This window comes from Scyliorhinus torazame, chromosome 21 (genome assembly GCF_047496885.1).
Source record: "Scyliorhinus torazame isolate Kashiwa2021f chromosome 21, sScyTor2.1, whole genome shotgun sequence".
Lineage (NCBI taxonomy): Eukaryota > Metazoa > Chordata > Chondrichthyes > Carcharhiniformes > Scyliorhinidae > Scyliorhinus > Scyliorhinus torazame.
Window position 1 is genome coordinate 108,203,281 of NC_092727.1, and position 26,407 is coordinate 108,229,687.

A 26,407-nucleotide genomic window follows, 5' to 3' on the forward strand; every position below is an offset into this window, starting at 1 on the left:
TGTATAATAAATGTGTTTTGAGTTGAATCTTACTAATTGGTGTGTTGAGTTATTGATCAGTACTAGAACTTGAACCTCGTGGCGGTATCATAAAGATACCTGGCGACTCTAGAGCAAAGGTTATAGAAACAGAGCAAATTAAGTAAAGACCCAACGGGCAACATTTAAGAGATAACCAAAAGTTAGCAACAGGGGGGAGTAAAAACAGAAATAACAGTGATAGACAGTCCGTTACATGCAGCCCAGGGGGTGGGCAGCTGGCAGCTTCGGTAGCCAGGGCACCCGGCCATGGCAGCCAGTATTGGTACCGTCATGTGGTGTAGGGTGGGAGTCCGGCCACCCTCCGGGGTGTGGGTGGGGAGGTCGGGTTACGGGTGTGTGGACGTGGTTACTGCCAGGGCAAAGTGCTGCCTACACACCCTGGCTGCACTGAGGAGGTCGTGCAGTGTTATCCGGCACTGCTGGGCGGTCCAGATGGTGTTGCTGACAGCTTTAACCGCCTCTGCATCTGGGCCCAGGCACGATGAGTGGCGGCGGCTGGCAGCCTCTTTTTTGGGACAGGATGCAGGGTCAACCGCCTTTCCTCCACCGCGTCAAGGAGGGTCCCCAGCTCACCGCCCGTGAAATGGGGTGCCACTCTCCTTGCTGCCATCAATGCACGGTAGCATTGTGGATAGCAAAATTGCTTCACAGCTCCAGGGTCCCAGGTTCGATTCCGGCTTGGGTCACTGTCTGTGCGGAGTCTGCGCATCCTCCCCGTGGGTGCGTGGGTTTCCTCCGGGTGCTCCGGTTTCCTCCCACAGTCCAAAGATGTGCAGCTTAGGTGGATTGGCCACGATAAATTGCCCTTAGTGTCCAAAATTGCCCTTAGTGTTGGGTGGAGTTACTGGGTTATGGGGATAGGGTGGAGGTGTTGACCTTGGGTAGGGTGCTCTTTCCAAGAGCCGGTGCAGACTATGGGATGGCCCATAGTATGGAAATGGTTTGCAGCATCGGTCTTGTCTGGGAGCTATGGCTCCAATCAACAGACAAACCCTGCACCTGCTTGCTTTCTTAGTATTGTCCATTTTCCCTGCAAAAAGGACAGGAGTGTTTGAAGTAAAAAGAAGATGTACCCTGATAGAAGAGAGCTCTCGTCCAGATTTTAAAAGAGGAAATTTGAGATAGAAGGCTGAGACTTGCTGCGGTTAAACATATTCAGAGGCTAAAAAGAGAAAAAGGGGAAGACAGACCTCAGGGAGCAATTGCAGGTCTCCCACCTAATATTGTTATAATTAGCCTTCCCCCAATTTAGCACATTCACCCTAGGACCACTCTTATCCTTGTCCACCAGCACTTTAAAACTTACTGAATTGTGGTCACTGTTCCCGAAATACTCCCCTACTGAAACTTCTACCACCTGGCCGGGCTCATTCCCCAATACCAGGTCCAGTACAGCCCCTTCCCTAGTTGGGCTGTCTACATATTGTTTTAAGAAGCCCTCCTGGATGCTCCTTACAAACTCTGCCCCTGGCACTAAGTGAGTCCCAGTCACTATTGGGGAAGTTTAAGTCTCCCATCACAACAACCCTGTTGTTTTTACTCTTTTCCAAAATGTGTCTACCTATCTGCTCCTCTATCTCCCGCTGGCTGTTGGGAGGCCTGTAGTAAACCCCCAACATTGTGACTGCACCCTTCTTATTCCTGATCTCTACCCATATAGCCTCACTGCCCTCTGAGGTGTTCTCCCGTAGTACAGCTGTGATATTCTCCCTAACCAGTAGCGCAACTCCACCACACCTTTTACATCCTCCTCTATCCCGCCTGAAACATCTCAATCCTGGAACATTTAGCTGCCAATCCTGCCCTTTCCTCAACCAGGTCTCTGTAATGGCAACAACATCATAGTTCCAAGTACTAATCCAAGCTCTAAGTTCATCTGCCTTACCCGTAATACTTCTTGCATTAAAACATATGCACTTCAGGCCACCAGACACGCTGTGTTCAGCAACTTCTCCCTGTCTGCTCTGCCTCAGAGCCATACTGGCCCTATTCCCTAGTTCTCTCTCAATGCTCTCACCTTCTGACCTATTGCTCCTGTGCCAACCCCCGTGCCATATTAGTTTAAACCCCCCCGTGATGGATTGATAAGATGTTGTAAAGGGGAGGGTTGTACCGTTGAGCCTAGACCGTAAGTAGATGGTTTGTTTGCTTTCTGTGCTTGGTGCTATTGTTTTGAAAACTTATGTTAAGAGTTGGGGGATAAAGTTCCAGCAGCTGGTAGAATCCTAGGCGCCAGGGGCGTGACCTGCTAGGCTAGCTGGTAAGGCTGGTTCACAGGAGTGAAGTGGGGGGTGAGCTGAAAAGTGACGGGGTAGGGGAGGGACTGAACAAAGAACAAAGAACAAAGAAATGTACAGCACAGGAACAGGCCCTTCGGCCCTCCAAGCCCGTGCCGACCATACTGCCCGACTAAACTACAATCTTCTACACTTCCTGGGTCCGTATCCTTCTATTCCCATCCTATTCATATATTTGTCAAGATGCCCCTTAAATGTCCCTATCGTCCCTGCTTCCACTACCTCCTCCGGTAGCGAGTTCCAGGTACCCACTACCCTCTGCGTAAAAAACTTGCCTCGTACATCTACTCTAAACCTTGCCCCTCTCACCTTAAACCTATGCCCCCTAGTAATTGACCCCTCTACCCTGGGGAAAAGCCTCTGACTATCCACTCTGTCTATGCCCCTCATAATTTTGTATACCTCTATCAGGTCGCCCCTCAACCTCCTTCGTTCCAGTGAAAACAAACCGAGTTTATTCAATCGCTCCTCATAGCTTATGCCCGCCATACCAGGCAACATTCTGGTAAATCTCTTCTGCACCCTCTCTAAAGCCTCCACATCCTTCTGGTAGTGTGGCGACCAGAATTGAACACTATACTCCAAGTGTGGCCCAACTAAGGTTCTATACAGCTGCAACATGACTGCTGACGATTAGGGGACTTCCAGGAGACTGGAGATGGAGACTAGATGGCGGTTGCTGCCGAGGGGCGAATCTGGGGAGGTGCGGGCCATGGGCTAACGGCTGGCCTAGGAAAGTTCATGGCTGATCGATAGGGGAGGGGGTCAAGAGCCCCCCCCCCGCCCCCGACCAGACTGGTTACGTGGAATGTTCGTGGCCTGAATGGGCCAGTCAAGAGGGCTCGTGTGTTCGCACACTTGAGACAGTTAAAGGCGGACGTGGCCATGTTACAGGAGACACACTTGAAGCTGGGGGATCAATTTAGACTGAAAACGGGATGGATCGGACAGGTGTTCCATTCAGGATTGGACTTTAAAGAAAGGGGGGTGGCCATCCTGATTAACAAAAGGGTGGCATTTGAGGTGGGGAAAATGCAGGCAGACCCGGGACGCAGATTTACTATGGTTAGCGGGAAACTGGAGAGAATGGCAGTGGTGTTGGTAAATATATATGCCCCAAACTGGGATGACGTCCTGTTTGTTAGGAAGATGCTGGAAGATGACCGAAATCATGGAGGTAATAGGAGAATTTGGGCGATTTTCAGGCTACAAGTTGAATATGGGAAAGAATGAGATGTTTGTGATCCAGGCACGGGGGCAGGAAAGGAGACTGAGGGAGTTACCTTTTAAAGTGGTGGCGGGGAGTTTTAGGTATTTCGGGATTCAAGTGGCTGAAGAGTGGGGGCAGCTCCACAAGTTAAATCTGGGCAAAGCGGTCGACCAAATGAAAAGGGATTTCCACAGATGGCACATGCTCCCACTGATGCTAGCGGGAAGGGTTCAGACGGTGAAGGTGACAGTCCTCCCACGACTGCTTTTCTTTTTTCAATGCATTCCGATTTTTGTCCCAAAGGCTTTTTTTAGAAAAATAAATGTGGCGATTACAGGTTTTGTGTGGGCGGGGAAAACCCCGAGAGTAAAGAGGGTACTCCTGAAGCAGGGTTGCAGAGAGGAGGGTTGGCCCTCCCGAGCTTTATTAATTATTACTGGGCGGCCAACATATCGATGGTCAGGAAGTGAGTAGTGGGGGAGGAGTCGGCCTGGGAGCGAGTGGAAGCGGCATCCTGCAAGGGTACGAGTTTGAAGGGTTTACTAACGGCGCCCCTGCCGTTCTCGCCAGCTCTACAAGCCCTGTGGTGGTGGCAGCCCTAAGGGTAAAGCCCTGGGGGCAATGGAGGCAGCACATGGGATTGGAGTGGATGTCAGTGTGGGCTCAGATATGTAACAATCACCGGTTTGTCCTGGGGAGGCTGGATGGGGGCTTCAGGAGGTGGCAGCAGGCAGAGATTTGGGGATTTATTTATCCAGGAGGGCTTTCCGACCTTGAAGGCACTAGAGGAGGAGTTTGAGCTACCGGGTCCAGGACTTTGTACAAAGGCAGGTTCCTAGCTTTCCTCGCCTCCCCCTGAGGGGACTACAGGATAAGGTGATGTCAAAAACTGGGGTTGGAGAGGGGACGGTCTCGGAGATATACAAGGAGTTGATGGAGTGGGAGGGGGCCCCTATCAAGGAGGTGAAGCGGAAGTTTGATGAGGAGCTGGGACGAGAGCTGGAAATGGAAAAGTGGGAAAAAGCCTTGAAGAGAGTCGATTCATCCTCGTCCTGTGCCAGGCTTGGCCTGATCCAGTTCATGGTGGTCCACAGGGCCCACATGACGGTAGCTTGAATGAGCAGGTTCTTTGACGAGGTGGAGGACAGATGTGGGCGGTGTGGCGGTAGCCCGGCAAACCATGCACATATGTTTTGGGCATGTCCTAAATTGAGGGAATTGTGGCAGGGATTTGCGGACGTTACGTCAGAGGTCCTGGAAGGGAGGGTAACTCGGAGTCCAAAATTGGCAATATTTGGGGTATCGGAAGAGCCGGGGGCCAAGAGGCGGAGGGAGGTCGATGTCCTGGCCTTCTCCTCCCTGGTGGCCCAAAGACAGATTATGCTGAGATGGAGGGACTCGGAGCCCCTGAATCAGTTGTGTGGGTCAGCGATATGACAGGGTTTCTCAGTCTGGAGAAAAATCAAGTTTGCCTTGAGAGGATCAACTCAGGGGTTCGCCCGGGGATGGCAGCCGTTCATCGATTTCTTCAAAGAAAATTGAATGTCAACAGTAAGGTGGGGGGGAAGGGGGGAAAGGGGGGGGGGAAGAAAATAGGAGGCATGGCAGTGTTAGATAAGGACAGGGAACTCAGTATACGGGTAATTAGGGAATGGGGCGTGGGCAGTAGGGGGGACATTGTTTTTTATGTTTTTTACGTGTGTCGGCCCGCGCGGTTGTTTAAGAAGTGTTAATGTGTTAAACTGCGAAAATTACAAACGCGTCAATAAAATATTTTCTCAAAAAAAACTTAGACTAAGTGTTGATGGCAACGCAGAATTCGTGGACTTTCACAGCAGAAAAACAGGCACCGAACCTGGATCGATTCCACTACTATTAAGGGGCTCGCACCAGTGCCGCGTGGAACACAATCGATTTGAATGAAAAACGGGGCAGGATTCGCCGGGTCCGTGATCGACACTAGTTGTGCTGGAGCGCACCCATACAGCTGAGCGGTGGCCTGGGAGAACGCCTATACGACCCATGGCCCTAAGTGGTCTGTTAGCAGCGTGTGCAGCTGCATGGCTGCCTTGCCGGCTGTGGCAATGCGGTTCTATGCCCGTCCCCACAGCCCAGATCCTGGCCACCCCCGCTACTCCCCCCAGCCCTGGCAGAAGCCCCCCGGGCAGCAGCACAACTGTCAGCACACTATGGAGATGTTGGACACTTTCCGCACTCCCTCTCTCTCCCTCAGCAGTCACAACGCTGGTTTCATGATATAAAAAGGACAAGTGAACCACACTCGGCCCATCGCAGGCGGACAATCACGGAAGCCCCGGAGAATTCCAGGTCGGGCACGCTAATGATATGCAAACGGTGTTTTCTGTATTTGCATTCTGGAACGCATTGGCACCGTTTGACAGCTTGAAAACTGTGCTGATCACTGCACTTGTTCTAGCAGCACTTGTTTATACCAAACAGTTTAACGTGGCTGTTGACGCCAGTGATACAGACGTTGGTGCTGGTTTACTGCAAGAAGACGAAATCCATAGAGTCCCTACAGTGCAGAAGGAGACCATTTGGCCCATCAAGCCTGCACTAACTCTCCCAGTACTCTACCCAGGCCCACTTCCTCTTCCTTTCCCTGTAATCCCACCTAACCTGCAAACCTTTGGATTGGGAATAGTTACCACTGGTTTCCAAAAGCAGAAAGCAGTCGTGCTGGTCGTGCCGGGGAGTACGGAGGTCATTGGACCTAGCCTCAAGGTGGTCAAGGAGAGGGCAGGGAACTGCCCTGACACTGCCCCTGGCAACTCCCTTTAAACTGAGTCACCCAAACATTAAAAGCTTTCATGTTCCTACTGAAGCGACCATCAATTCACTCGAAGACACGTGGAGAAGTAAACCGTGGTTTTAATCAGCTTAGAACTGAGCCTGCCTGTGACCGGTACAACACTGAAGGCTGCCCCGCAGGTCGGCAGCTCTTATACTTCCTGTAAAGGGGGTGGAGCCATGGGCGGAGCCCGTACATGCCCCTACATATCCCCTGTGGGTGAAGCCATACAATGGCCCATAGGTAGAGCCCACAGGGTTAATAACATAACACAGTGCACTGGTGAATTATCAGTAATTATACATTCACCACATTCACCCCCTGTTTAAAAATGGAGTCCAGCGGGGGTGACGGGCTCATAGATTCAGTCGGTCCGGTGCCCAGATCGTACGTTGCGACCGCCGAAGCACTGGTGTTGCAGCCGCTTCGGGTGGCTGTGGAAGTGGGTCCGGAGCAGGCACAGGCGTGGACTCCGGGAGCGGCTCTTCCGGAGCTACATTCCTGTGGACCAGTGCGGCAGGTGGGAGGGAGCGCGGGAACCATAAAGGGGTGGGGGCGCTGAACATGGGAGGTTGGACGGGACATAGTGTGGAGGATGCAGTAGTGGGAGTGGTGTTGGAGCCTGCGGGCGCCAGGTCCCGGAGGGAGACGGTATCTTGCCGGCCATCGGGGTGTTCGACGTGCGCATAGTGTGGGTGGGAGTGCAGGAGCTGGACCCTCTCTACCACGGGGTCGGTCTTATGGCTCCGAACATGTTTTCGGAGTAGGACTGGACCCGGTGTCATCAGCCAGGGCGGAAGCGAGGCCCCTGAGGTAGCTACCCTAGGGAAAACAAACAAACGGTCATGAGGAGTCTGGTTTGTGGCCGTGCAAAGGAGGGAGCTAATAGAGTGGAGCGCATCAGGGAGGACCTCCTGCCAGTGAGAAACCGGGAGATTCCTGGACCGCAGGGTCAGTAGGACGGTCTTCCAGACCGTCACGTTCTCCCTCTCCACCTGCCCGTTTCCCCTGGGGTTGTAGCTGGTAGTCCTGCTCGAGGCGATGCCCTTACTGACCAGGTACTGACACAGTTCGTCACTCATGAACGACGAGCCCCTGTCGCTGTGGACATAACTGGGGAAACCAAACAGGGTGAAGACACTATGCAGGGCTTTAATGACAGTGGGGGTGGTCATATCAGGGCAGGGGATGGCAAACGGGAAGCGGGAGAACTCATCTATGATGTTAAGGAAGTACGTGTTGCAGTTATTAGAGGGGAGGGGCCCTTTGAAATCGATACTGAGGCATTCAAAGGGCTGGGATGCCTTTACCAGGTGGGCCTTATCCGGTCGATAGAAGTGCGGTTTACACTCCGCACAGATTTGGCAGTCTCTGGTTATAGCTCTGACCTCCTCAGTGGAGTAGGGCAGGTTGCGGGCCTTGATGTAATGGGCGAGCCGGGTGACCCCCGGGTGGCAGAGGTCATCGTGGACAGCCTGTAGTCAGTCATCTTGCGTGCTGGCGCATGTGCCGCGGGACAGGGCATCTGGGGGCTCGTTGAGCTTCCCAAGACGATATACTATATCGTAGTTATAGGTGGAGAGTTCGAGTCACCACCTCAAGATCTTATCATTCTTGATCTTGCCCCGCTGCGTATTGTCAAACATGAAGGCAACCGATCGACTTCCGGGTGCGGCTATGCAGAGCTAGGTCGCATATTCGGTAGCTCCTGCTTGGAACGGACTTTTGGGCTCGTTACAGGGCCCCCACGGCATTTGTTTGACATTTCCCGGTGTGGGAAGAAGGCTGCAGCATTCCCCCGACAGTGTCCCCCAGGAAGGGTATGTCTCTTGGTTGCGAGACACGGCAGAAACAGTAAAAGATTTGGCTGCAACTGCAGGATAAACAGGGCCTCTTCCAGCATGCAGGCGGGGGAAGGGCAAGCTTAAAGCTGCAAGCTGACCTGAGGGCCTGTATCAAAGGTGAATTCTAGCAGCAAAGGGAACAACTGTGAAAAGATCTCATCAAGGCCACTGAAGGGACTTCCGGTTGCGGTGATGCCTAGCTAGCCGCATGTTTCGGCGGCTCCAGCTCCGACGGACCTTTGGGCTCTTTTAAGAGCCCCAACGGGGAATTTTCCGACGACGCAACCCGGTGTGGGGCGTGTGAGAAGGGAGTCCCCCCTAAACGAAGGAGGAAAAAACCGGCGGCGGCGGCTGCAGCGCGAGGAAACGTCGACCAAAGGGTCAGAAAGAGAGAAGTACAAGATGGCGGCGGAGAAAGCGCAGGCGACATGGGGGCCTGAGCAGGATGAAATCGTGAGACGGTGCGTGGAGCTGCTGAAGAGGGAGGTGCTGACCCCATTGCTACAGGCAATTGAGGGGCTCAAGGAGACATTAAAGACCCAGGAGACTGAGCTCCGTGTGGTGGAGCAGAAGGTGACAGATATTTAGGACGAGATCCTGGGCCTGGCGGTTAAGACTCAGACGCACGAGGCACTTCATAAAAAGTGTACTGAAAGGATCGAGGCCCTCGAAAAAGGAGCGCGAAGGAAGAACCTTCGGATACTAGGTCTCCCTGAGGGTGTGGAAGGAGTGGACTGTGGAGAGTACGCAAGTAAGATGCTGAGCTCACTGATGGGTGCTGAGGCCCCTACGGGCCCCATGGAGGTGGAGTGGGCAAATCGGATTCCGGCGAGAAGACCAAAAGCGGGAGAACCACCCAGGGCGATAATCGTGCGATTTTACCGCCTTAAGGTCAGAGAAGAGGTCCTGAGATGGGCTAAAAAGGTGCGGAGTAGCAGATGGGAGAATGCTGTGGTACGGATATACCAGGATTGGAGTGCGGAGGTGGCGAGAAGGAGGGCGAGCTTCAACCGAGCCAAAGAGGTGTTGCATAAAAGGAAGGTGAGGTTTGGGATGCTGCAGCCGGTAAGACTATGGGTCACGTATCAGGAGAGACACTATTATTTCGAGACGGCGGAGGAAGCATGGTCCTTCATCAAAGAAGAGAAATTGGACCGGAACTGAGGGACTGATGCTGCAGGAAATGTTATTGTTATTGTTTTTGTTAATGTTAAGGTGGAAGTTAATTGAGAAGTAAACAGGGAAGGGGGGAGCCATTGGGGAAATGTGGGCGCCGGTGAGGGGGGAAAGACGGGACATCGTCGGAGAATGGGGAAGGAGGGGGGGAGGGGAAAGGGAGCTGCGCCATAAGAGGCGGGTCAGGTATAGGGATGTTCCCGCACCAGAAAGAATAAGGCGGGAAGACAGGCGCAAAGCGGATGGGAGTTCCCCACACGGGGGGGTCGAGGAGTGAGCAGGAGTAGCCGGGGTCAGTTGAAGTCAGCTGACTTACGGAAGTGATATGGGGGGAGCAATCATGCTAGATAGGGATCTAGCGGGGGGGGGGGGGGGGGGGAGGGGAGGGGGGAGGGGGACAACTGGGTTGCTGCTGCGGAAATCCAAAAGGAAATGGCTAAAGTGTGGGTGGGCGGGGATGGTGTGCGACGCTGGGGGAGCGAGCGGGAGCGAGGAGGCGGGATATGGGACTGGCCTAGAGAAGGTAATGGCTAGTCGACACGGGAGGGGGGCAGGTAGCCCCCTAGTGAGGCTGATCACGTGGAACGTGAGAGGCCTGAACGGACCGATAAAAAGGGCCCGAGTGCTCGCGCATTTGAAAGGACTAAGGGCAGACGTGGTTATGCTCCAAGAGACGCACCTAAAGGTGGCGGACCAAGTTAGGCTAAGGAAAGGATGGGTGGGACAGGTGTTCCACTCAGGACTGGACGCAAAGAACAGAGGGGTGGCCATTTTGGTGGGGAAACGGGTAGCATTTGAAGCAAAGAACATCGTAGCAGATAGCGGAGGTAGATATGTAATGGTGAGTGGTAGGCTGGAGGGAATGGAGGTCGTGTTGGTTAATGTGTATGCCCCAAATTGGGACGATGCGGGATTCATGAGACGGATGCTGGGGCGTAGACCGGACCTGGAGGCAGGAAACTTGATTTTAGGAGGGGACTTTAATACGGTGCTGGACCCGGGGCTAGATAGATCCAGCTCAAGGACCGGAAGAAGGCCGGCAGCGGCCAAGGTACTTAAGGGGTTTATGGACCAAATGGGGGGAGTGGATCCATGGCGATTTCTTAGACCTAGGGCTAGGGAGTTTTCCTTCTTCTCCCATGTCCATAAAGTGTACTCCCGGATAGATTTTTTTGTGTTGGGAAGGTCGTTGATCTCTAGGGTGGAAGAAGCTGAGTACTCAGCCATAGCGGTTTCGGATCATGCCCCACATTGGGTGGACCTGGAATTAGGAGAGGACAGGGAGCAGAGAACACTCTGGCAATTAGATGTGGGACTGATGGCGGATGAGGGAGTGTGTGCAAGAGTGCGGGGGTGTATTGAGAGATACCTGGAGGTCAATGACGACGGCGAGGTCTCTGTGGGAGTGGTCTGGGAAGCATTAAAAGCGGTGGTCAGAGGAGAGCTGATCTCTATTGGGGCCCACAAAAGGAAAACAGAGGCCAAGGCAAGGGAAAGATTACTGGGGGAGATTTTAAGGGTGGAAAGGGAATTTGCAGAGACCCCGGAGGAGGAATTGTACAGGGAGAGGAGACGACTCCAGACGGAGTTTGACCTTCTGACCACCAGAAAGGCGGAGGTACTGTGGAGGAAGGCACAGGGGAGGAGGTATGAATATGGGGAAAAGGCTAGTCGCCTGTTGGCGCATCAATTGCGAAAGAGGGCAGCAGCGAGGGAGATAGGAGGAATTAGAGACGAAAGGGGAGACACGGTGCGAAGGGCAGGAAAGATAAATGAGGTGTTCAAGACCTTCTATGAGGAACTGTATAGGTCTCAACCCCCAGAGGGAGAGGAGGGGATGCGGCAGTTCCTGGACCAATTGAGGTTCCCGAAAGTGGAGGAGCAGGAGGTGGCAGGCCTGGGGGCGCCGATTGAGGTGGACGAGGTTATTAAGGGACTGGGAAGCATGCAAGCAGGGAAGGCCCCGGGGCCAGACGGGTTCCTGGTGGAATATTACAGAAAATATGTGGACTTGTTGGCCCCGTTGATGGCGAGGACGTTCAATGAGGCCAGGGAAGGGGGGACTCTACCCCCGACGATGTCGGAGGCGACGATATCGCTAATTTTGAAGAGGGACAAAGATCCGTTGCAGTGCGGGTCCTATAGACATATTTCACGATTGAACGTGGACGCCAAATTGCTGGCAAAGGTACTGGCATCGAGGATAGAGGACTGTGTCCCGGGGTGGTGCACGAAGACCAGACAGGGTTCGTAAAAGGGAGACAACTGAATGTTAACGTGCGACGACTATTAGGGGTGATAATGATGCCCCCAGTGGAGGGGGAGGCAGAGATAGTGGCGGCAATGGACGCAGAGAAGGCATTTGATAGGGTGGAGTGGGAGTATTTATGGGAAGTGTTAAGGAGGTTTGGGTTTGGGAACGGGTTTATTAGCTGGGTTAGACTTCTTTATGGGGCTCCAACGGCAAGCGTAGTTACAGGTCGACATAGATCGGAGTATTTCCGATTATATAGGGGAACAAGACAGGGATGCCCGCTGTCTCCATTGTTGTTCGCGTTGGCAATTGAATCTCTGGCCATGGCATTGAGAGACTCCAGGAAATGGAGAGGGGTGATTAGAGGGGGAGAAGAACACCGAGTCTCGTTATACGCAGATGACCTATTGTTATACCGTGTCGGACCCAGCGGGGGGGATGATAGAGGTTATGCAAATTTTGAGGGGGTTTGAGGAATTCTCGGGGTATAGGCTAAACATGGGGAAGAGTGAATTATTTGTGATACATCCAGGGGACCAGAGTAGAGAGATAGAAGGCTTACCGCTAAGGAAAGTGGAAAGAAACTTCCGATACCTGGGGATTCAGATTGCTAGGAGCTGGGGAACCTTGCACAGACTTAATCTGACACGGCTGGTAGAACAAATGGAGGAGGACTTCAAGAGGTGGGACATGCAGCCTCTATCGCTGGCGGGCAGGGTGCAAGCAATTAAGATGATGGTCCTCCCGAGGTTCTTATTTGTATTTCAATGTCTCCCTATACTAATCACCAAGACCTTTTTTAATAAAATAGATAGGAGCATCACGAGCTTCGTGTGGGCAGGGAAAGTTCCGAGAGTAAGGAGGGGGTTCCTTCAGCGTAGTAGGGACAGAGGAGGACTGGCACTACCGAACTTGGGTGATTACTATTGGGCCGCCAATGTGGCAATGATACGTAGATGGATGATGGAGGGTGAGGGAGCGGCGTGGAAAAGACTGGAGAGAAAGTCCTGTAAAGGGACGAGTTTAGAGGCGCTGGTGACGGCGCCGCTACCGTTCTCACCTAAAAAGTTTACCACGAACCCGGTGGTTGCGGCAACACTGAATATCTGGGGACAGTGGAGGCGACAGAGAGGGGTGCGCGGAGCCCTGGTGGGGTCCCCTATCAGGAACAACCATAGGTTCGCCCCAGGAAGAATGGATGGAGGATTTGAGAGCTGGTACCAGTTGGGAATTAGGAAGGTGGGAGATTTATTTATAGATGGGACTTTTGCGAGCTTGGGAGCATTGGAGGAAAAGTATAAGTTGCCCCGGGGAAATTTCCTGCGATATATGCAGGTGAGGGCGTTTACTAGACAACAGGTGAGGGAATTTCCGTTGCTCCCGACACAGGGGATACAGGACAGGGTGCTTTCAGGGGTGTGAGTCGGAGAGGGCAAGGTGTCAGAGATTTATAGAGAGATGAGGGAAGAGGGGGAGGAGTCGGTGGGCGAACTAAAAGGAAAGTGGGAAGAAGAATTAGGGGAGGAGATAGAGGAGGGTATGTGGGCTGATGCCCTAAGCAGGGTAAATTCCTCTTCCTCATGCGCCAGGCTTAGCCTGATTCAATTTAAGGTGCTACATAGAGCACACATAACGGGAGCAAGATTGAGCATGTTCTTTGGAGTGGAGGACAAATGTGGGAGGTGTGGCGGGAGCCCGGCAAACCACGCACATATGTTTTGGGCGTGCCCGGCACTGGAAGGGTATTGGAAGGGTGTGACGGGAGTGATTTCGCAGGTGGTGAAGGCCCGGGTCAAACCAGGCTGGGGGTTAGCTCTATTTGGAGTTGCGGAAGAGCCGGGAGTGCAGGAGGCGAAAGAGGCCGATGTCGTGGCCTTTGCGTCCCTAGTAGCCTGGCGCAGGATCCTACTCATGTGGAAGGAGGCGAAACCCCCCGGACTGGAGGCCTGGGTAAATGATATGGCGGGGTTCATTAAACTAGAGCAGATAAAGTTTGCCTTGAGAGGATCGGCTCAAGGGTTCACCAGGCGGTGGCAGCCATTTCTCGACTACCTAGGGGAACGTTAGAGGGAAGACAGATGACCAGCAGCAGCAACCCAGGGGGAGGGGGGGGGGGAGGGGGGGGTGTTTAGTTTAGTTTAGGTCAATAGACAATGGGGTTTTGTTACCTGTGTATTGTTAAACATTTCTGTTTTGTTATTGTTTCGTTTGCTTTGTAAGAGGGAAAAATTGTTGTTTGGAAAAAAATTTCAATAAAATATATTTTTTTTTAAAAAGAAGGCAACCGATCGTTGGTCGGTGACGAGGGTAAACCTCCTACCAGCGAGGTAGTGCCTCCAGTGCCGCACGGCTTCCACGATGGCTTGGGCTTCTTTTTCGACCGAGGAGTGTCGGATTTCGGAGGTGGTGAGGGTGCGTGAAAAAAACCCTACCGGTCTGCCTGCTTGGTTGAGGGTGGCGGCGAGAGCGACCTCTGAGGCGTCGCTCTCCACCTGGAAGGGGACGGACTCGTCCACCGCGCGCATCGCAGCTTTGGCGAGCCTCGGCTGCCATTGGAAAGAGGGTGGCCTTAAATAGTGGGCGGGCTTTGTCCGCATACTGGGGGACCCACTGGGCGTAATAGGAGAAAAATCCAAGGCACCTCTTCAGGGCCTTGGGACAGTGAGGGAGAGGGATTTGTAGGAGGGGGCGCATACGGTCAGGGTCGGGCCCTAGGACCCCGTTTTCCACGACGGAGCTGAGGATGGCTAGCCTGGTTGTGCGGAAAACGCATTTCTCCTTGTTGTAGGTGAGGTTGAGTTTTTGGGCGGTTTGGAGAAATCGGTGGAGGTTGGCGTCGTGGTCCTGCTGATCATGGCCGCAGATGGTGACATTGTCCAAGTACGAAAATGTGGCCCACAGCCCGTACTGATCCACCATTCGGTCCATTGCTCTTTGGAACACCAAAACCCCATTTGTGACTCCAAAGGGGGCCCGGAGGAAATGGAAAAGGCGGCCGTCTGTCTCAAACGCCGTGTAGTGGTGGTCCTCCAGGTGGATTGGGAGCTGGTGGTATGCAGACTTCAGATCCACCGTGGAGAAAACACGGTAGTGCGCGATCTGATTTACCATGTCTGCAATCCGGGGAAGGGGGTACGCATCGAGTTGCATAAACCGGTTAATGGTCTGGCTGTAATCAACCACCATCCGGAACTTTTCCCGGGTCTTGACGACCACCACCTGAGCTCTCCAGGGACTATTGCTGGCCTGTATGACCCCCTCCCGCAAGAGACGCTGGACCTCGGACCTAATGAACGTCCTGTACTGCGTGCTATACTGCCTGCTTCTGGTGGCTACTGGATTGCAATCGGCGGTGAGGTTTGCGAAGAGGGGCGGAGGGGTCGATTTTTAGGGTCGTGAGGCTGCATATGTGAGCGGGGGCAGGGGCCCCCCGAACTTACGAGTTAGGCTCCTGGGGTTGCACTGGAAGTCGAGTCCCAAAAGGAGAGGAGCGCAGAGGTCTGGGAGCACATATAGTTGAAAATTACCATACTCAGCGCCCTGTATCGCTAGGGTTGCAGTAGTGCACCCTTGGATTTGCACCGAGTGCGACCCAGAGGCGAGGGATATTTTTTTTGCATCGGGAATATTGGGAGCGAGCAGCGTCTTACCATGTCTGGGTGAATGAAGCTCTCTATGCTCCCAGAGTCGAAAAGGCAAGGTGTCTCGTACCCGTTAACCCAGATGGCCATCATGGAGCTCCGTAGATGCTTAGGTCGCGACTGGTCTAGGGTGACTGCGCTGAGGTGTGGGTAGCTGGCGGCGTGATCGGAGGTGCTGGGGCGGCCCCACGATGGCTGTCCGCGTAGGTCATACACGTCGAGCGGTGAGGAAGATGGCGTCCAAGATGGCAGCCCCCATGGATCGCACGTGGCCGGCCGCGTGGGGGAGGATGGCCAAGATGGCGGCACCCATGAGTCGCACATGTTATGCGGAGGCGTAGTCGGCAGGCACGCTGCCACCTTGTGGGGTCTGCGGGTCTATGAGTCTGTGGATCGGGTCTGTGAGTTCGAGTTCTTAGACCTGGCCAGACAGACCTTGGCGAAATGTCCTTTTTACCCGCAGCTGCTGCAGTTCACGTTGCGGGCTGGGTAGTGCAGTCGGGGGTGTTGGGACTGGCCGCAAAAGTAGCAGGGTAGCCCCCCATGATGGGCGGGCGGCCGCGCGGCACAGGCCTGGGGTAGTCTCGGGTCCGGGGCCCACGAGGGTGTCGCTTGATCGGCCGGGAACGCAGTAAGGCTCTGAAAACCGTCCTTCAGAGAGGTAGCCAGTTTTACCGTGTTGTCCAAGTCCTGGGCCCCTTTTTCGAGCAGGCGCTGTCTCGCATAGTTCGATCGGACCCCCGCCACGTAAACGGCTCGGACGGCGAGCTCTATGTGCTGCACATTTCACTATATTGAAGTTCATTGGCCAACTTGTCGATCGTTTAACATCATCCTAACAATTCATTATTCTCCCTAGCTTAGTATCATCTGCAAGTTTAGCGATTTTGCCCTTAATACTCAACTGTATAACTCAAGATTTTATATAAATCAGAAAAAACAAGGGTCCCAACACTGAACCCTGGGGAACACTACTTTCAACTCGTCTCCAGTCTGAGAAATGCCCATCTATACCTACTCTCTGTTGCCTATCTCTTAGCCAACTTCTAATCCAGGCTGCCAAGGACCCCTCAATCCCAAACATTTTTAATTCGCGAACCAACCTGACATATGGCACCGTATCAAATGCTTTCTGAAAGTTCAGAATGAATGGATCCTGAAGCGCTGTGTTAACGTCTAAAGAGTTATTTTGAATGAGGCAATAGCTGCCAGACCAGGGGCTTGTAAAAGTTAATGGGATATGGCATGGTATGTAATTAAAGAACCAAAAAGCTTTTGAAGCAAGCAGAGAGAAGACTAGCCATTGCAAGCTGATGGGGCTTTGAAATTGACCTCAAATTAAGTACTTCAAAGGTTCTTATTAAACAGAGAGCGGACGACCAACGTGACCCCATCCCAGGGGAGATCCCTGCCCTGAAGCCCTCCAGCCCAGACCAAGCTCCCAAGCCACAGCCCCCTTGAAGAATCTCCCCCCCCCCCCCCCCCCCCCCCCACCCCCCACCACCCTTTGTACCTTGGCAGTGGGTGACTTGCTCTAATGAACCCTGGAGCTAAATGCTAAGTGGTACTGACCCCCTTGATGTCCATTTTGCCTGGCCCTACTTTTATGGACCAGTAGTGATTTGTGCCCATGTGACTTTGGGGCGGGTGGTGGGGGGTGGGATTCTGGGAGGATGGAAGATGAGAGATCCGGTTCACACCAGTGGGAACAACCAGGAACATTGCAATCCATTTTGTGGCCGGCAGGAATCCCATTGTTAGCCTCTCCCGGAATTTTCCCAACATAGCGGGATTTGCACTGGGCTCAAAACGGTCGGAAAATCGCCCACTTTATATTTGAATAGCCCATTGAATTTGAAATTACCCTTTTCAATTAGTTTCAGGAAAGGGCATTGTTTCACTGTTGGTCTAGAAGGTTGCTTTTGTTCCCTCTTGAGACAGTGGAATGGCTTCAATCTACAAAAGAAGTCAGGTGACCCTCGGTGGCCATCTTTTTGCAGCTTTTTATGGTCAGTTTTTTAAAACATTTGTTTGAAGTTTAAAATACGTTGGGATGTGACATCTTATTCTGTAATAATTCTTTAAATAACCAATGGAAATGTATAAATGATTTGTTGTGCTCATCAAATAAATTTCAGTGCTGAAGAACGGAGTATCTAATGATTCTGAATGGTTTATTTCAGGGACTCGGTACAAACAGGCATTCCGAGATCAAGTCAGATGCGGGGTGAAGCTCCGCATATCCTGAATCTTCGAAGTTGACAACGTCAACATCAAAAGAAGATTGTTTTGCACAGCAGTGGTATATTTTTTCAATTTCTCAGACATAGCTTTTTGTCACACTTCGTGAAATAATGGCACTTTGTCTATAATGCAGAATTCCTTGGTTTGAGTTTGGAGTCTGTGTATATCAGAACCATGTCTGAACCTTCTGGTCAACAGATGAAGCTATTATCTCATTGATTGAGGTTAGATGTGATCTTAATTCCCAGATGAGAAGGACGGCATGGTGGTACAGTGACTAGCACTGCTGCCTCACAATGCCAGGAACCTGAGTCCGATTCCTCCGCTTTGGGTGATTGTGTGGAGTTTGCATGATCTCCCGCTGTGTGCTCTGGTTTCCTCCCACAGTCCTGAGATGTACAGGTTAGGTGGATTGGCCACGCTAAATTGCCCCTTGGTGTCCGAAGGTTGGGTGAGGCTATGGGTATAGGGTGTGTGCCTAGGTAGTGTGTTCTTTCAGAGGATCAGTGCAGACACGATGGCTGAATGGCCTTTTTCTGCACTGTGGGGATTCTATTCTATGAGAATGGCCATGGTCTAATCCACTGCACCATCCAAACGCTCCAATATTGGATCACCTTCACATTCTAATAATGGAATAAAACTGATAATGAAACTGAAATAAAATCCCGACAAATTCCATGTCAGACAAGTTAACTTTTCAGCTGCAACTATTTTCAGGACCTTTCAGCAGTGTGAGATTAAACACAGTGTGAGATATTCATGAGAACTGAATATAACATAAAGAATTACAGAAAAGAGTTAAAATTGGAAAGCCGCTCCCTTCAGCTTGAAGAGACTGAAATACAAAGGATAAACTGCACTGAAACAGGCCTAACATCTTTCCTCATTAATGCTACCAGAATAACCCTTCTTCTATTATGTTCTATTATGGACAATAAGGGAATAGTGTAGATGGGCTTTAGAGTGGTTTTACAGGTCGGCGCAACATCGAGGGCCGAAGGGCCTGTACTGCGCTGTAATGTTCTATGTTCTATGTTCTTAACATGATTATCGTGGCTCCTCTTAAACATAGTCGTATTATTCAGCACTGCTACTCCCTGTGGTTGCAAATTCCACATTCCCACCACACTCTATGTCGAGAAATATCTTATGAATTCCGCATTTGATTTCTTATTGACCTGGTGTTCTCTGGTCTTGCTTTTTCCCACTATCAGGAACATTCACTCTGAGATGGATCTTCATCAATGAGCAGGAGGCAGGATATTTCCTGACTTTGCGCTCCAGTCTTTGTCCGGGAGGAGACCGCCTGCCTATATTCATGTTGGGGAGGTGGGCATGGGCTGGAGCTGGATACGCCACCTCTGGAGGCAGGTTTGAGGTGACAACCGAGGTGGATGCATGACGAGGTCAGCAGGTTAGAATCCCCACTTTTATTTACTGGGACATTCGCCCAGTTCAATTCATGGTTGTTAGGCCCTATGCCCCTCACTCCTCACCTCCCTTATTCTTTCCAACACTCACCATGCCCTCTCTATGCCCCCTCATAGCCCTATGCTCTGTCAATGCCCCCCATATCTCATGCACCCTCCATGCCCATTCTTATTCACTATATCATGTTCATACCCATTTCCCTCGTATGTACTGGGTACACCACCAAATGAGGCATATAATAACACTAGCAAGTCTTTCAAATACTCGTGGTGAAATAAAGACAGCCATTCTAAAGTTATTTTGAGAAACATGTCCCTCTTCATCTTGACACAAAACTGCCCCTCCAACATAGGCAGTCAAGTTCCTGTTGAAGAAACATTTACTCTCGCCCAAATAAACATACAAAACTGAGACGTTTTCGCAATCGGGTACAGTGATAAAAATATGGTGAATAATATTTAAAGGGAAGCAGCATGAATGCATGAGGGATAAACGGATAGGATATGTTGATGGGATTAAATGAGGGGAGGCTGATGTGGAGCATAATCACTGCTATAGACCTGGTGGGACAAACGGCCTGATTCTCAGCTATAAATTTGTTGTAATGTTTTGTGAAAAAGCACATTCAGATTCAACACAGCTCCCATGTGATGATCGACCAGGAGCCTTGAATGCCTTGCGATTGAATGCCACCTCTTACTAGTGCCATGGCTGTGATCTACTTACTATTATAAAATCTGAAATAGGGCTGTATGGTACATGCATCAACAGAGCTAACGGAGTGGCGACCTTCTCCAATTCCCCTGTGGTGCCAATCAAGATGGGAAATTATCATTACATAAAGTACTGTTATTTTATGTCTGTCTGCAGTAACGTCTTAGACCATCAATTATATGTTTTATGCATCTTTCAAAAACAGTTTGTATAAAATACATTAGAAAATTTTGAATAACTGTTCAATTCCATCGTAGATTCCATCGCAATGATCTTTGTGCCTTATATTTTTCAACTTTCCAGAACGTCCTTCCTGCATTGAGGAAAGAAACATAAAATCACATCATCACGAGTCTGTGGAGATGGTTCTTTTGAACAAAGTTCGTGTTTGTCAAAGGAAGAAAATACAGCTCTTTTTAACTTTGTTAATTGGCTCAATAACATTGGTTTTCATAAACTACAAATATCAGTTAGGATATGGTAACATAATAGCCAGGTATCTTCATTCTTTTGAAAATGTAACCATGACATCGCGATGTGAGAGAGTGAATGACTCTGAAAGAGTGAAGATTTCTAGCAAAGGAATTTGGACAATGAACTCTATTGGACGACTTGGCAACCAGATGGGGGAATATGCAACACTGTACGCACTGGCAAAATTGAATGGTCACCAAGCATACATTTTGCCTGCCATGGCCAATTACCTGTCCCCTATCTTCAAAATTACCCTTCCGACCCTCCATGACAGTGTGAGAAATAGAATACACTGGAAGGGTTATAATCTCAATGACTGGATGGAGGATCAGTACCGCAGTATTCCAGGAGACTATGTTATGTTCTCAGGCTACCCATGTTCATGGACCTTTTATCATCATATCCGAGAAGAAATGCTCCGTGAGTTCACCTTTCATGACTTTCTGAAAGAACAGGCCAATGCGTTCCTTAGACGCATTACAGGGGAGCGAAAGAATATGACGTATGTTGGTGTTCACGTTCGAAGGGGAGATTACGTACATGTCATGCCAAATGTGTGGAAAGGAGTTATAGCTGATAAGAAATATTTGGATACAGCAATGGAGTACTTCAGAAATAAATACAAAAATGTTGTTTTTGCCGTGACAAGCAATGGAATGGATTGGAGTAAGGAGAACATCGATAATTCCAAAGGAGATGTTTTCTTTTCAGACGATCCAAAGCAATCCAGTCCAGCTGATGACATTGCTATCCTTGCTCATTGTAATCACACCATAATGACAGTTGGGACATTTGGTTACTGGGCCGGCTACTTGGCAGGTGGGGAGACAATTTACCTCACAAACTTTACTTTGCCAGAATCACCATTTCTAAAGGTATTTAAGTATGAGGCGGCGTTTTTACCTGAGTGGATTGGACTTCCTGCTGATCTCTCACCTCTATTACCTAAAAATGATGCAAAATTAGACTAATAGTTACATTTCCTATTATCTTCGAAGCCCATCAATTTTATACCATTTGCATTTTATTGGGCTGGGGAGGGAGAATTTTCAAGTTGTACACGCCAGAGGGAATGTCCAGTCCCGCCGATGGCAAACCCCCCGGCAGCGTGGGGGTGGATTCAATGGGAGATCCCATTGACTGTGGCGGAACCAGAGGATCCCGCTGCCAAACAATGGCGAGCTGCCTCCCAACACTGGGAAACATGCTGCAGGGGGTACGGAAAATGCCCCCATTAGCTTTTCTTGAATCTCAAAAACATCCTCCAGAGAGTAACTTGCATTAGGATTCAGAAAACAAGTGTCCAGTAATGTCCACTGAAAGTTATATCATATTTTAAAGTATTTGTTTTGTCACAATCATTGCCTAAATATAGATCTAATTAGTCACAGTTATGTTGCTCAGGTTAGTGAGTGAACAGGATTGAAAGCAACCACAATATATATTCCACATTTAACTAGACACTAGACAGATGAAACAATCAAAAGCATCTGTATGATAAGGATTTTGTTTTGAAGTAAGTTTGGTTTCATTACTTTTGTCAAATAATATTGCATGAATAGTTACTCTGAGAAAGTCAGAATTAAAACTTCTTCTAACTTTTGGGTAACAATTGCTCAGACCCATACCAAACCCTCCATGAGACTAATTCCCCACACCCCCTAACCCATTCTTACCAACCTGCCATGGGCATATTCCCACAAGTAAGAGATTACGAGAAATTCCCAACCCATGGGATTATGCCCACCCCCACGGGCACTCTTCCCCACTTCCCCAGCAGGCCCAACTCTCACACTCACATGCCCTGATTAACCTGGTGCTACCGGACTCAAAACCCCCACCTTCTACAACCCAGCCCTATGCCCACACCCTAAGGCCTGAACCAATCCCCTGTCAAGGCTGGATCCAAGCCCCACTGAGACCAACCTGACATATACCCTACAGCCGAGGCCTGATTCAACTCCGCCTGTCACCCTGAGGCCCAACTCAACCCCTTCCAAGGCCTGATCTGACTCACCCACCGAACCAACCACAGGTTCAACACAATCTCACTCGACCCTCCCTTCACCACAATCCTACCCACTTACTTTATCAAAGACCATTAAGCCTGACTGGACCTCTCTAAACTTACCTGGCTTATGGCAGCCACTGCTGTAAGAAAGGTACATGGCTTCCTTACCTGCGACATTATAGCTCTGGACTTTGGGCCTCGGGGATGCACTGTACTACCCAGATTTGGCCAGCCTAAGTCGGAGAGTGGGATCTCCTGGATTTCCTGATATGAATTTTGAGTAGAGTGGAAATAGGACTCAATTGCCACTCCATCGAAAGTTACAGCCCAATGATCCAGATCTTCCAGTTAGTGGAGGAGAGGGGGCTTCCAACACTGACTTCAGTTAAATTTGCTCAATATACCATTTTACACTTAAGCCTTTGCCCCTTCCAATGATAGCCCCAGCAGGCATACAGGTGAATAGAGTCAGACCGTCAACTGTCGAGTTCAATTCCAGAACAGCCGCATCCTCTTTCCTGATCATGAACTTTAAACTTGCTCCCTGAGGTCTGTCTTCAGTTCATTGGCTCATATTGTTTTAAATGAAGCTGTCAACACCATCACAGATCAACCTCCCCTCACTGGCTGCACTAACCTATCTCATCCCTTCAATAATATTTACCCTTCTCCCTCACCCACCGGAAAACCCCAAACGCTGCACAGTGTCCGCCTGTCTCCCTCATGTCCCAGTAAAAGCATGCCACAAAGATGCTGTTGTGGATTTTCCCCCCTTGCTGGTGGCTGGGGATTTTCAGCCTCGCCCGTGGCCTGGACTTTCTGACCTTGGTGAAGGCTACAATATGTTTGGTGCTGCCGAAAGTCAACAGGCAGTAGTTTCCAGTACCACGGCAGGCTGGACTGGACATTTCCACCTGAAGTCAATAGACCTTTTGCTGGTATGCCAAATCCTCCATGCTGCCTGTGACAATTCCTTCACCAGGCAGGAACCGAACATTCTGTCCAGATACACTTTTGGCTGGTTCTCCAAACTTTCCATTACCGCCCACAACGGATCTCATCACACGCTGGACCAGGTAATCCCAACATTGACTCTTCTGACATTGGCTGGACAAGAGTTGCGGGTTCCTGGGGGGGGGGGGGGGGGGGGGGGGGGGGTGCGGGCTAGAATTTCCTGTGCCAGTGCGGGTGGAGCGGGTGAAATTATTGCCAGGTGAATCATTGCCCATCATCGCCCATTACCAGGGTTGGTTTAGCACAGTGGGCTAAACAGCTGGCTTGTAATGCAGAACAAGGCAGCAGTGCTGGTTCAATTCCTGTACCAGCCTCCCCGAACAGGCGCCGGTATGTGGCGACTAGGGGCTTGTCACAGTAACTTCATTGAAGCCTACTTGTGACAATAAGTGATTATTATTATTATTATCAGGTGGGGGAAAACATACCTAGGGGTTTGTTTTGGGAGGCGATGAGTGGTGATAATTCCTGGAAGGCAGGTAAACTCTGGAAGAGTGTATCCAGTTGTAGGTATCATACCTCATGAAGGACATGTTAGATTGAGAGGGAGTGCAATGGCACTTACCAGAGAGGCACATTCAATGGTTGAATTGCAAAGAACAGATACCTAAACTAGCATTGTATTCCCCGGGATTTAGGAAATTAGGGAATGATTTGATCAAAGTTTTTAAAATATTAAGGGAAATGCATTGGGTAAATGGAGAGAAACTATTTCGGTAACTTTTGGAATCTAGGACAAGGGTACGTAACACAGAAATTAGTGTCAGGTCTTCAGGATTGAAATTAGGAAAGCTAACGCTGATAAAAGATTGGAATTCTGTTCTGCAAGCTGCAGTTCATTGTTTATTATAATCCTGAAATTGATTAATTTTGGTACACGGAAGACATTAAGGGACATGGGACAAGGGTGGGAATATGAAGTTAGTTCATGAAGGTCGATCAGCCATGATCTCAGTGGGGGGGGGATTTCGAGCATGTCCACGGCAGGATTTCCGGCGGCGAGAGGGGGCCTGCCGTTAGGCAGTGGCGGGGGTCTTCTGGTCCCACCACTGTCAATGGGATTTCCCACTGAATCCACCCCACGCCACTGGGAAACCCACGGCGGTAGTGCACCGAGGGCGGGACTGGAAAATCCCCCCGGCGAAAATGGCCAGAAAATCCCCCCCATTGAATCACTAAAAAAGCTTGATAAATGAAATACCCCTGAATCCGATGATCCTATTATAGAACCAAATAGAAATAAAGATTGATTTGGATTCTGTAGTTCCCCATAATTGATAAAACTGCTGTATGGAAGTTCAAGAATATTTTCAAAAACTAATACCAAACAAGAACACTGCTGTATTTCAAAAATATTAGGAGGATATTACTTATATTTGTAATATCTCTGTGCAGAGAAAATGGAGAGCAAATTGCTTGTTAATTCATGTAATATTATTTGGCAACACAGTGTGAATATGAGTTGCTATGATTATACACGTTGTGAATCGGTTGGCATTCCTTCAGAAATTATTCAATAGATCATCATGTGGCTGACAGCAGAATCACATAGATAGAATAATTATATGTATGTTAGCTAAACAAACCAAAGAAATCTCTTCAACGTCCATCAGTAGTAGTGGATCTAAGCCTCAACTGTCAAGTTGTGACCACAGGAGTAAATTGGTTTAACCACATGAGTTATACAAGATTCATTCCCATGTAAATATCCAATTATTCCTATAGATAGGGAATATTAGAGCAACAAATGATTGCGTCAAACTATTTCAGCGGTTTGGGGAATCTAGGACAAGGGTACTTAACATAGAAATTAGTGCCAGGTCTTCAGGATTAAAATTAGGAAAGCTAAGGCTGATCAAAAGATTGGAATTCTGTTCTGCAAGCTGCAGTTAATTGTTCATTATAAACCTGATATTGATTAATTTCTGTTCACCAAAGACATTAACGGGCATGGGACAAGGGTGGGAATATTTAGTTCATGAAGGTCGATCAGCCATGATTTCATTGGGGGGGATTTTCCGTGCGCCCCGCGCACCTTTTTAAAAAATTAACCAGTTGATTTAGGGGCAGCACGGTAGCATTGTGGATAGCACAATTGCTTCACAGCTCCAAATTCCCAGGTTCGATTCTGGCTTGGGTCACTGGCTGTGCGGAGTCTGCAGGTCCTCCCCGTGTGTGCGTGGGTTTTCTCCGGGTGCTCCGGTTTCCTCCCACAGTCCAAAGATGTGCAGGTTAGGTGGATTGGCCGTGATAAATTGCCCTTAGTGTCCAAAATTGCCCTTAGTGTTGGGCGGGGTTTCTGGGTTATGGGGATAGGGTGGAGGTGTTGACCTTGGGTAGGGTGCTCTTTCCAAGAGCTGGTGCAGACTCAATGGGCCGAATGGCCTCCTTCTGCACTGTAAATTCTATGATAATCTATGATGACGGACACCGCCAACTGGCTTATAGGCACCATCAGTAGTATCAACTGGCGATTTCTACTGGATGACCAGTTCTGAACTGTTCTCAATTCCCCATTCAGAATGGGTTCCTTCTGGCACAAGTATTACGGGAACTTCCTCCTGGGTAAGTATTACTTTTTAAAGTGCAGCAAGGTGGAGTATTCTGCTGAGCACTCCCCAGCATTCTGCTGTGCAGCAAGGTGGAGTATTCTGCTGAGCACTCCCCAGCATTCTGCTGTGCAGCAAGGTGGAGTATTCTGCTGAGCACTCCCCAGCATTCTGCTGTGCAGCAAGGTGGAGTATTCTGCCGAGCACTCCCCAGCATTCTGCTGTGCAGCAAATCAGTGAGCCTGGAGCAATCTCATGCTTTTTTTCTGCTTCTAATTGACTAAAATCACTCCTTCCCCCTTAATACCACCCCCCTCCACCACCATTCCACAGCAGAATCCACAGAGATACAGATGTACTGTCAGTGTGAGATAAGCAACATCTCCCATTCCTCTTCCATTCTATCTTGTTACTGGGCTGCAATTGAACACACTGATGCATTAGAGCATTGAGATGAGTGAAGTCTGTATCCATTTGATCTTTCAGCTTGCCACACAAAAGAAGATGGTTCAGTCCAGTCTCAGCATAGTTCCAGTCATTTATCCTCCTGCTCCAGTGTTGAGAGGGCTATTAATCAACCATAAACAGACAGTCTCTGAGAGACTCACAACAACGATTAAGGACATCTTGGAAACAATTACCATAGAATACGAACGAAAAGTTTAACTTGCCTTGTCAGAAATTCGAGCAC

General features: G+C 50.0%; 1 protein-coding gene across 5 annotated transcripts in view; it reads left to right on the forward strand.

Annotated features, from left to right (window-relative positions):
- The window catches only part of LOC140398481 (galactoside alpha-(1,2)-fucosyltransferase 2-like), a 57,779-nt gene that overhangs the window by 10,954 nt on the left and 20,418 nt on the right, over positions 1 to 26,407 (forward strand). Inside the window, exons 3-5 of one of the 5 annotated variants that reach the window (XM_072487213.1) lie at positions 17,460 to 17,578; positions 18,738 to 18,937; positions 19,972 to 21,017. In XM_072487213.1, coding sequence (XP_072343314.1) covers positions 18,922 to 18,937; positions 19,972 to 21,017 — 1,062 coding nt within the window. In that variant the 5' untranslated portion in view covers positions 17,460 to 17,578; positions 18,738 to 18,921. Of the gene's footprint in view, positions 1 to 17,459; positions 17,579 to 18,737; positions 18,938 to 19,971; positions 23,273 to 26,407 lie in introns of those variants that run through there. The other 4 variants (XM_072487216.1, XM_072487211.1, XM_072487214.1 and 1 more) reach the window with 4 other exon arrangements.